Here is a 12,558-nt window from a genome sequence, read left to right as displayed (position 1 = left end):
AAAACCTTAAATCTTGTGAAATAGTACATACTAAGCAAATAAATAAAACTCTATTAATGTATTAAAACATATTGAAAAGAATAAGTTGAATATATATACATCAAAATTGATGTTTTAAGAAAAGTGAAATTAAAAGATGTTACGGGCGCAGTCCGTAACTCCGTTCGTTCGTATCGCTTCTCTTACGAACAGAATTCGTAACTCCGTCCGTCACATAAACAATCACCCCACAGGTTAGTCATGGGAGGTATTTTTATAGAGAAAAATATACTTCTATGCGTTCTAACGTCTAGTCCGAGCCACTACTCTGTCTGTGAATTAAATGTGCCGAGACAGTGCGAAATGGTAGTGTGGTCGCGATAACAGAGCGGCTGTGAAAAGGAAGCTCGGCCACGATGCGCGAGTATATCTAAACTTCTATTAATGAAATATCCAAGGAGGATAAAGGTAAATGAGTTAGGAAACCATCTAGTCCCATACGGGCCCCGCTATGCGTGATCGATTTTCCCGAGAGGTGGAGGCTTATGCTAATACTGCATTTGGAAAGGTGAAGTAATCAGCACAAAGTATATATGAAGACAAAAGGAAAAAAATAAATATATTATAGTCTCTGAGATTGTAACAAGTTGTTGTTGAATTAACAACAAGATTAACAATAGATAATGGTATGTATAAACAAAGAAAATTGAAGAGGAAAGAATTGAAATGCACCACGGTGAATGAGCACACAACCGTAAAATAATTATAATAAGTATTATATAATATAATAAGATATTAATTACAATTATATGACGTTAATAAATGCACGCATCGTATAAAAGAAAGAAAAGGAAATATTCACATATGTGATCGCAACCGAGATATTAAACCGTGCTGTGCACGTGGACTATCCCGCGCCAAGGTGGCCGTAAGGACACCAAGGTAAATCCACGATATCGACTGGCGATATCGATGTCCCTCAAACCACGTGGCGAAACAAAAGGCGATAATTCATGTACAACAATGAGAAATTAATATATATAATCAATACACAAAGAATATGAAACAATTCCAGACAATTATATATATATATATCAAAATCAGACAATATTCAAAAGACTCACGCAGTTGAAGAAATCAACGTAATCAATCCTTTTCCAAATAACAAATCCAATAATAAGCCAAGTCAAATCCTTAAGGTGTGCCAGTTCGGTTGTAAGATGCAGTACGATACAATGTAGCTATGAACGATGATAATACTGTAAAGAAAAAGAGAGCACACGCGGAATGGTTAGAGAATTGAATTTTATATCGAACTATGGTTTTCTGAACGAATTGCCGAATTTTACGTGGGCGATTGAGTCCATTCACTCCCGTGAATCTACGCTCGAAACAATTAATAATTGAGAAAAGAACAAAAAAGATAGACGGAAAGAAAGAAATAGAATATAATTAAACCCACGGTCTCCCGTCACGCACCTCGCGACTTGTCGACGAAGAGTGATCGATCACGGAAATCAGGATAGGCAGGATCCTTCGAGGATCACCAATACAGTGATCTTCTGCCGTATCCGTGAGAGGTCCTGACGAATCAGGTGAGGCAGCGTGCGGGAGCCGTCGCGCGATTTGTCAACTCGCATTTCGATATATCGCGTGTGCTCTATTTCCGGTTTTCTTCACAATTCACAGGTTGCTCAATATTTTGCGCAATGCTACACATGAACAACATCCTCTATTACTCCTTACAATTAACGACGGTCAATAATTATTAAATTTGTTGTAATAATTTACACAAGTTTTTCACACTTTCGCGGGAAACGCTCGGCGTTTTCGTCGCGTGGTATCGTCGCTCGCGCGTCGCGTCGTGTCGCGCGCTGTATACAGTTTTTGTGCGAATTCCAAAACCAAACGCGAAAGGTTCTCATTCCAAATTCTTGACACGCCGTCTCATTACAAAGTTTTCCGCGATTACTCGCAACCGTCCCAATTCATGCAAGATACAGGTGCATTGGAACCCTATGAACAATTTGCAATTAGCTCCAACAGGCATCACGGACAACAAGATGCTTGACTTGCGACAGAAGGTGTTGACCACACTCTCGGTGCACACTCATTCAAGCGCATGAGAACCCGCAATTCCAAACATCGTAATGTAACGATAGTTGTTACGGCTAAGGTGTTCATGCTCACCTTCTCGAGGCTTCAGAAGAACACACACACGCACACATACATCCCCACAACTCTCACAAATTCACACACACTCGCGTCGCCGACTTTCGACGACGATTCCAAGGAGAGCGTATAATACAATCACAACAATTATAATTTAGAATTTTGAACGTCAAAGGCCAGAATGTGCCAGACTAGGAAATTCCATAATGACAAAGCATTGTCGTGACACACCCCGGCCGACGTAATGGCCGAAAGTCAAAAATCCGAAAAATTTCCTGTTCGGAACGTAACAGTCCTCCCTCCTTAGAATCGTCGTCGTCCCCGACGACAATCGCTATGCGGATATCACCGCCCCCGGACGGGAAGAGCGTCGAACCCGCTGAAGTCGTTGTTACCGAATATTCCTTTGCGACGGCACCCCGACATGCAACTAGGAAAGTCCATAATGCCTGAGCATTGTTGCAAGGCAGGGCACTCGCTACTCGTCTACTTGGAAGTACGTTGGCCGTCCTATCCTCTCATAATATACTCGGTTGTAAAATGTCGCTCGCTGTCTTTTCGCGGGTCTGGCTCGAGTCCCCCCCAGATACATGTACAGGATCTGACCCCGCACCGGCACGGTCTCGCTGGCCACCCCCACGGTCAAGTTACCGATGCCCTGGCAGCCCTCGAGATTCAGCAGGCCCAATTGTGCTGCGGCTCTGAGCAATCCACAGATGTCATCATCGGTGACCGAATTGTTATCCCGACAGGTCAGCGTCGTAAGCGCAATCATGCGGCTCAAAAATCCCCCCCGGACTGTCTCGAACAGGGCGTCCATTTGTAATTCCCGGCAGGCAGACAGGTTGCTCAAAGGTTCCAAGTCCTCCCCTCTCAAGGACATACACCCAGATATGTTGAGCCTCTCTAAGCTTCTGAGTGATCTACCCACTGCCGCGATTACTCGTCCGTCTACCCAGCGGCAGAAACTGACGTCTAATGTTCTTAGATTCTGAAAAGAGTCCATCAGAGCTACTGCCCTTCTCGTCACCTCCGGCTCCAGTATCGGTACCTCAGGCTCGTCTATGTCGCCAATAATGGGCGCTGGATAAAAATTAACTAAGTGGATGATCAGCTCAGTTAAACATATTTGCAGCTGCCTATTCCCTATTAGGGCATCGAGTGGTTTGGCATCCACTATCTGGTAACACCCGCCAATCTCGAGGGCCGCCAGGCGCTCGGCAGACGCTAACGCGGACGCGAGGCACTCACTCCGCATCCGTTGGCATCGACGGATACGAAGCGTACCGACGCGAATCCCGTCCCTAATGGCCGAACCCGTGAATGAATTGCCCACCAGTGTGAGAGTCTGCAATGCGGTATTGTTGTCGAGAAGCTCTTTTAATTCCGGGTCTACGGGACCAGTGCACCTCCCTACGGTAAGGGACTCAAGCCCGCGTAAGGTCTTCAGTTCCCTCAAGACCGGAGGACGTATACTGACACTCAGCAAGTCGACATCCCTCAAACGCCCGCAGTGGGCGGCGGCGATAGACAACGCCTGCGGCCGAAGCGCTGATACCAGACGCGAGTCGTCCAGCCTCAGTGAGGTGATATATCTGCCGCCGCGGAGAATCGCCCAACGGAAGGCCTCAGTGCTTAATGGGTTTTTCTCCCATGTACAGTTCCACGAATTTCCCCAGCGCCAGTCGTTAGGGTCGAAAGCCGTCACCCCCTGATGCGACCAAAGGCTCCCCTCTCGCCAGCGATGAGAGACCTGCTCCATACGCGCCCGGTCACGGTACTCCAAGTATGCGCCTATATGCGCGAGACACTCAACGGGGAGGGCCGCTGCCTTGGAAGGCGGCAAGATCAGGCCATCGAAGGGATCCACTGCTGGTTCCCTGACCGGGACGTCCTCTCCTCGCGAATGCCAGCTGTCAGCCGGTAGGACACCCAGTTTGCGTTTGTGGCAAAAGAAAGGATGCACCCCCGCTTCCTCGACGACTCGGCTCGCCTGTTCCGCAGTCTCGAAGGTCACGAATGCGGTGTTTCCCGTTGCCTTCCTCTGGACTACGGCTTCCCGAGCGCCCCAGCTACCGAAGACCTTCATCAGGTCCTTTTTCTTGGTGTAGGGCGCCAACCTCGCCACGTACACCCGACGCTCCGCCTCAACCACCCGGTACCCGCTAGTGCCTGCCATCCTAGTGTAGCATGTAAATCACAAGACTATAAGTAAGTTAATATTCAAATATATAAAATAGCCCCTTTTGTTCGACGTTCTGTGGTGGAAAGAAGGACACCGGAATCGCCCCGAGGCAATCAGGTGGACATAGCGTCCCATCCAGAGGTGTTCCCCCGAAGCCCCGAAAATGACCCATTCGCGACAAGTCACGGGCTTGGATTCTAACAACCCGATTCATAGGCTTTCAATCCGCCGATTTCCCCAACCACGGTAAATTCTGGACTCTAAATTAATTTCAATTTGTCTGGATGTTTAGTAAGAAGGTTGCCTTGCTCATCCCTTAGTATAATTCCCCTTCCTTCCAGTGTTCCAACAATTACGTAAGGACCGCGGTAACGCTCATGAAACTTTCCCTTTTTGGGTTCGACCAAGACATGTACCACGTCTCCTACCTTTCCCTGGAATGATCTTGCTTTCCTATCATACTGCGCCTTAGAGGTTTCCTTAGCCTTGATTAGATTCTTTCCCGCCAACGTTTGCATTTCTGTCAACCGTATTATTAGATCTTGCAAGTAAGCGTTATAGGTTGGAAGTTTTTGATCTGGCTCAAAGCTATTTGGACATCGCGCTATTTTACCGAATACTAATTCATGCGGCGTGAAGTTAGTCGCCTCGTGTACTGAAGTGTTATATGAGAACATCGCGAAAGGTATCAGACGATCCCAATCGTCGAAGTCGCTTACATAATGACTAAGGTACTCGGTTAGAACGATGTGGCTCCTTTCCAATGCCCCATTCGTTTGTGGACGGTAACCTGAAGTTGTAACGTGATGTATTCGCAGTATACGTGTCAAACTTCGAATGAGGCTGCTCATAAAGCTAGTTCCTCTGTCTGTTAGGATTATACGAGGTGCACCATACTGCAATATCAGATGTGTAACCATAGCATGCGCTATCGTTTCTGCTCTTATGTCAGGCAAGGGAACGGCTATGCAGTATTTCGTCAAGTTGTCCTGCATTGTCAGAATGTAACGGTTTCCCAATGGTGTGGTAGGTAAAGGTCCCACTGTATCTAAGGATACCTTTTCAAAAGCTTCAATTGGAGTATCAGTTATTAACATGGGTTCCCTGGTTTTGGCTCTAACCAATTTATGGCTATGACAATCCTTACAGTTACGAATAAAATTTTGAACATCGTTTCGTAAACCTGGCCAATAGAATTTCTCTCTAATTCTACGGTATGTTTTCGTCACACCCTTGTGTCCGCCAATTAATCCACTATGAAATTCCGAAATGATCTCAGCGCGTACTGATTTTGGAGGTACTCGTATATTACCATAGCAAATTGTGATTTCAATGCCACTACTTTCAAAAATATAGGTTAATAAAGGTGCAAGCATATTATGAGGAAGCTCGTCTGTGAAATCACCCGAATGGGATATTCTAAAAGATGAAATGTTTGATTTTAAAAGTATATGTTTTAAATTTGATAGTCCATTTATTAAGTTGTGTATACTAAGACGATCTGAATGAAAAGCTTTTACGACTATGCTGAAGATTTTATATTTTCCTCGACTAGTAATTAATACTTGACCTATTGTTGGTTTTACTGATTTCATATGCTCAAAATTTACTATGTGTAAGTCAGATAGCAATTTGCTAGTTGAAGTTATTGGTTCGCAATCAGCTGACACAAAATGCACGTAATGCGATCGGGAATAAGTAAGATTTTCTCTGGTGTTGGATATGAATTCAGTAGCCTTATGCTGAAGTTCAGGGAAATCCAGCGGTCTTGCTGCTTCCAAGTCGGGTGGAATGTCTTCGGTCATTAGGGTTTGTGAACCCCTTTGGTTCCCTAATAGACGTCTAGGCCAATGTACAGATGAAATCTTTCCTCCCTCCTTAGAAATTTGAGTGGATAAAGGTTTTGGAAATGGTGTTGAAAGAGCTAAGGGTTGCGTTAACGGAGCGGGTGTTGGGAAAATGGATTGATACGAAGGTTTAATGATTATAGAGTTATTGGTTTCATTTAGTTCAGTGTCTTCAGGAATATCTCTAAGTGCAGGTGGTTTGGAAAGGGCTCTGCTACTTGAAGGTTGAAAGAGAGAAGGAATAGTTGTCGATTTCTGGATTAATTCCTCAACTCGTTGACTCATGACGTCTTCAGATTCATCGTCGTTTATGTCTGTCTCATCTACACCGTCTGTTGGTGTATCTTCGTCTCCTGAATCAATTAATTTAACTAAATCCTCTCCCTCATCATCAAGAGCAAACCCTCGCTCTTGCAAAGACTGATCGAATTTCTTAAAAGATTCCTGGAGTTCTTGGATATCCATTGGAGTGATGGGTGAATGAACAGGCTCTATTATGTCGTCATCCGTAACTGTGTCGCAGGATTCTGGCAACTCAATTGCAATGCCTTGTAAATTTGGTAGATCCTCTGATTCTGTGTGTTTTGATGGGTTTTCATTGCTGGAGGTACCTTTCTCTGGAATTCTAGGTACATCCACTATCCGTTTCTCAGGATAAAATTCCAGGTTAGGGAGAACACTCCGTCGTTGTCTCAAAATTGGAGGATCGTTAGAAGGTGAGTCTTCATCCAAAGAGGTCCGTGGAACTGTAGTAACGGGTGACTGTGAAGAATTTGGTGATTCGGAAACCTTTGAAGATCCTGCCATGGGTTGTGTTGATTTTCCTGGCACCTGAGAGCGAGTTCTAGTAGCTATTGCACTTCGATCCTGCGCAGGTGGTGGTTTTGGTTTGGTTTTTGATCCTAATGGTCTTCCTACCCTTAGCTTTACTGAAGGATCTGTTGACTGTTTCGAAGGTCCAGAAGTTCTACTAGAAGGTTTAGGTTTCTGTATCGGTAGTAAGATATGACTGCCCAGATTTGATTCTGCGTCAGACTCCTCAGAAGATAATTCCATGGATACATCAGATTCGTCAGAGGATGTTAGTTGACTTCCATCTACTGGATTTCTAGATAGTGCATCTGCATTGGTGTTTAACTTGCCTGATTTATGAACGAAATCGTATTCATAATCGCGAAGTTTCAATCTCCAACGAATCAGTCGCTGTCCTGGATCCTTAACCGAATTTATCCATCTAAGGGGTTCATGATCGCTGACCAAAGTAAACTTTCTTCCATAAAGGTAGGGTCGAAAATGTAGAACCGCATATAACACTGCAAGACACTCTTTCTCAGTGGTAAAGTAATTCTGTTCTGGTTTCGTTAACATTCTAGACAAGTATGCTACAGGTAGATCATAACCGTTATTTTCTTGACTAAGGACAGCTCCTATTGCATAATCTGATGCGTCGGTTGTCAGTGTAAATGGCTTATTAAAATCGGGATATTGCAATATGGGTCGTTTACAGAGTGCATTTCTTAACTCTATGAAACTTCGTTTCTGTTCTTTACCCCAAACGAACTGAGCATTTTTCTTTAATAAATCCGTTAGAGGCTTAGCTTTCGCGGAAAAATCTTTTATAAAACGCCGATAATAACCTGCAAGACCCAAGAACTGTCGGATGTTTCTAGGGTTTTGTGGACGGGGAAAATTTCTCACGGCCCCGATCTTGTTCGGATCGGGCTTTACTCCATTACGACCAATGATGTGTCCCAAATAAGTGACCTCAGTTTTTAGAAATTCACATTTGTCCGGTTGAAGAGTCAATTTCGCGTCTGCTAACCTGTTAAATAATCTGCGAATTTTTCTGCCGTGTTCTTCCAAAGACTTCGCGTAAACCACGATATCATCTAAATAAACGAAAACTTCTATTCCTTGCAATCCGCGTAATACCTGATCCATTAACCGTTGAAATGTAGCTGGTGCATTTTTAAGACCTTCGGGCATGCGAATATATTCATAATGGCCATTAGGTGTTGTAAATGCAGTTTTCTGCCTATCAGCTGGATCCATTTCGATTTGTTGGAATCCACTGGCCAAATCAAAAATCGAAAAATATTGCGCATCTCCTAGGTGATCTAAAATGTCGGCAATATTAGGTAACGGATACGCGTCGCCGATCGTTTTCTCGTTTAGTTTACGAAAATCTATTACCATTCGCCACCTCGGATTACCCTTAGAATCTGGTTTCTTTGGGACAATCCAGAGTGGAGAATTATACGGAGAATTCGACGGTGTTATTATACCATTACTTAATTTAGCGAAAATTTGACGTTGTATCTCATCCTTATGAACCGGAGGAAATCTGTATTGTCGCGTATTAATTGGAACATCATCGGACGTAGGAATTTTATGCGTAATGCATGGAGTAGCTTCTAATGTATCTCCCGGTAGATGAAATCTATCAGGAAATTCCTCTACAAGATCAAGGACGTGTTCCACCTCCTCGTCGTTTAAATGATCTAATCGCAAACGTTTTACTATTTCATCTATTCTATTAAGTTGAATACTAGCGTTTGTGGAATCTGAATCATTGTCCTCTTCCTGTAAACTATGATATTCAAAAGGAATCAAATTCTGTGGTTCGATTTCTATTTCAATGTCTTCCTCTAAGGTGTTTATGGCGAGAACATGGCACCTGCCTTGGTCATTTACAGAAACAGCGGCTTCGCCAATGTAGACTCCATCTTGTGCATTCAATTTTGGTAAATACCCCTCTTTTAAGTCGCTATTCGTGACGTCAATGGCAATGATTTGTCTGGTTCTAGCATTTATTCTAAGAATTCGCGATTTCGGTACTGGACGAGTATTTAATGGTTCCTCTCCTACAAAATGCATGGGTCTGATAGGATCTGATTGAGTAACTAAGGTGTTATGGGCAAAAGAAATTTCTGCTTGTTCCTGCCTTAGGAATTCCTTTCCTAAAATACCATCGCTATTCAATGGGAATGGTGATTTTATGACATGGAATCTGACTGGATTATTTTGTAATGTAATGATTGTGGTACCTAAAGTTTCTAATTTATCCGGAGTAATACCTGTGAGTATAGCTGATTCGTCAAGTGCTACTTCGACATCCTCGTGTAATGCATCTAATTTAATTATGTTAATGTCCGCCCCTGTATCTACTAAAAAGTGTGCACAACCTGATTGTAATTCTGTAGCGAACATTTTAACTACAGGAGATTCATGTTTTACTGGAAGAACTATTGGGTTTGTTTCAACTTTTTCGCTGTGATGCGACGCTCTGTCGGAAAGAGACTCGTCGTCGCGTCCGTTCGACGAGTCGGTAGGGAGTTTAAAGAATCATTTTCTATTGGTTGGCTAGGTTTATTAGGATGCGGTGATGATGGTCTACTAGATGTAGGAGTGGATGAGTTGGATGATCGACGGTTGTATGTATCTGGATTGTACATTGGATACGGTGGATAATATGGAGGAAAGAACATAGGAGGATACATAGGATAAGGAGGGTAGTATGGTTGACCATGGTGATTCGGATTCATATTAGGAATGTTTGGATAATTTGGAAGATTCGTATAATTTGGATAATTATGCGTTGAGCTCGCGTATCTAGGAGGAGAATCCTTCCCTCGCAGTGGAGTTCTCGCAAAACTAGGAGAAGGTGATCGAGATTGACGTTCTTCGCGTCTCGTAACCGAATAATTTTGATAATGACTCGACATGTTACGATAATTAGAGTTTGGAGAAAATGGAGACGTTGGTCGAGACGTTAATGGTTGATTATCGTCTGCAAATGTTACTCGCGAAGTTTCTCCCGATGGTATTATTCCTGATCTAATCCTAGTTTCAGTTCTAGTTGCAAATTTTAAAGCCTCATCCAAATCTTTCGGATCACGCACGTCTACTACTCTAGCGATTTCATCTGGCAAGCCTCGAATGAATGCTTCCAATGCTACTTCTTTGACGGGCTCTAACATCTGTCCTGAATTCTCACCGTATTTATCTTCTAGTGCAGATTTTGCGCCATTCAATAATATATTCAACCGATCGTAGAAATCATTTACTGTTTCACCGCGTTTCATCCTAATATTTTCTATCTCGTGATGATAATGCGGGTAGGTTTTATCTGAAGCGAATCTAGATTTCAAATGTTTAGTCAATTCATTGACACTGTTAAACGTTTTACCCCAAGTACTGTCTCTAGCAGCTCCTTGTAATTTACCCTGTACTGCTCTTAAAAATGAAGATTCTAACGCAGGAGGAACGAATACTGAGCCATTTTGTACATCTTGTAAAAAGTTCTTTAAAGGAATATTTTTCCCGTCGAAAAACGGAATATTCAAGATACTATGTTGTAAAGTGAAACACTCAGCCATAGAAGTCATCATAGCATTACTCGCGTTTAAAGTATTATTATCTTCCGCGTTACCGATGGGGTTTGGATTTGGAGTCGACATTGTGAACCGTGTATAAAATCAAATGGAATGTAATACAAAAAAGAATATCAATTATCAACACAATATAAACAATATGAGTAAACCAAATCAATAATAGGTCATATAAATCAAATCAATGGTAATGCAAATAGTAATGTAACACAATATATATATAGAAATATAGAAATATGCAGATATTAAAGTTCAAATAAGAATCAAGTGAAAATTCCTGAGCGCTACGAATATGACATAAACATATATAACAAGAATCATAAATTTAGCAAAATAACGTATCAAGGTAAATAACATAAATAATATAATAAAATAAAATGCAAATAATTGTTGGAACAAAATACCACTTACTTGATTGCTCAAACAGAATCAGATGTCGTAATTTGAACAACCAAACAAATGCAAAAATTTGAAAATGCAATAATAAACAAAATATAAATTCTCAAAATATTTCCAATTACAATATTAGCCTCTCTATAGAAAAAGAATCACGCTAGACACGATGAATTCGGCGGAAAAATTTCCTATCCCACCGCTGCCACCAGTTCTGTTACGGGCGCAGTCCGTAACTCCGTTCGTTCGTATCGCTTCTCTTACGAACAGAATTCGTAACTCTGTCCGTCACATAAACAATCACCCCACAGGTTAGTCATGGGAGGTATTTTTATAGAGAAAAATATACTTCTATGCGTTCTAACGTCTAGTCCGAGCCACTACTCTGTCTGTGAATTAAATGTGCCGAGACAGTGCGAAATGGTAGTGTGGTCGCGATAACAGAGCGGCTGTGAAAAGGAAGCTCGGCCACGATGCGCGAGTATATCTAAACTTCTATTAATGAAATATCCAAGGAGGATAAAGGTAAATGAGTTAGGAAACCATCTAGTCCCATACGGGCCCCGCTATGCGTGATCGATTTTCCCGAGAGGTGGAGGCTTATGCTAATACTGCATTTGGAAAGGTGAAGTAATCAGCACAAAGTATATATGAAGACAAAAGGAAAAAAATAAATATATTATAGTCTCTGAGATTGTAACAAGTTGTTGTTGAATTAACAACAAGATTAACAATAGATAATCGTATGTATAAACAAAGAAAATTGAAGAGGAAAGAATTGAAATGCACCACGGTGAATGAGCACACAACCGTAAAATAATTATAATAAGTATTATATAATATAATAAGATATTAATTACAATTATATGACGTTAATAAATGCACGCATCGTATAAAAGAAAGAAAAGGAAATATTCACATATGTGATCGCAACCGAGATATTAAACCGTGCTGTGCACGTGGACTATCCCGCGCCAAGGTGGCCGTAAGGACACCAAGGTAAATCCACGATATCGACTGGCGATATCGATGTCCCTCAAACCACGTGGCGAAACAAAAGGCGATAATTCATGTACAACAATGAGAAATTAATATATATAATCAATACACAAAGAATATGAAACAATTCCAGACAATTATATATATATATATATATATATCAAAATCAGACAATATTCAAAAGACTCACGCAGTTGAAGAAATCAACGTAATCAATCCTTTTCCAAATAACAAATCCAATAATAAGCCAAGTCAAATCCTTAAGGTGTGCCAGTTCGGTTGTAAGATGCAGTACGATACAATGTAGCTATGAATGATGATAATACTGTAAAGAAAAAGAGAGCACACGCGGAATGGTTAGAGAATTGAATTTTATATCGAACTATGGTTTTCTGAACGAATTGCCGAATTTTACGTGGGCGATTGAGTCCATTCACTCCCGTGAATCTACGCTCGAAACAATTAATAATTGAGAAAAGAACAAAAAAGATAGACGGAAAGAAAGAAATAGAATATAATTAAACCCACGGTCTCCCGTCACGCACCTCGCGACTTGTCGACGAAGAGTGATCGATCACGGAAATCAGGATAG

At 41.9% G+C, this 12,558-nt stretch overlaps 1 protein-coding gene across 1 annotated transcript; it reads right to left on the bottom strand.

The window, feature by feature from the left end:
• Positions 1-2,629: 2,629 nt before the first annotated feature.
• Positions 2,630-4,330, bottom strand: LOC143187873 (uncharacterized). Its single transcript, XM_076392032.1, has one exon. It carries the CDS (start codon positions 4,328-4,330, stop codon positions 2,630-2,632), a length of 1,701 nt encoding a protein of 566 aa, XP_076248147.1.
• Between the last annotated feature and the right edge of the window lie 8,228 nt (positions 4,331-12,558).

The sequence above is a fragment of the Calliopsis andreniformis genome, unplaced genomic scaffold (assembly GCF_051401765.1).
Source record: "Calliopsis andreniformis isolate RMS-2024a unplaced genomic scaffold, iyCalAndr_principal scaffold0396, whole genome shotgun sequence".
Taxonomy (NCBI): Eukaryota; Metazoa; Arthropoda; class Insecta; order Hymenoptera; family Andrenidae; genus Calliopsis; species Calliopsis andreniformis.
This window is presented reverse-complemented; position numbering and strand designations above follow the sequence as displayed.

Excerpts from the sequence above, each read along its gene's own strand:
- LOC143187873 (XM_076392032.1), bottom strand. The coding sequence starts at position 4,330 with ATGGCAGGCACTAGCGGGTACCGGGTGGTTGAGGCGGAGCGTCGGGTG.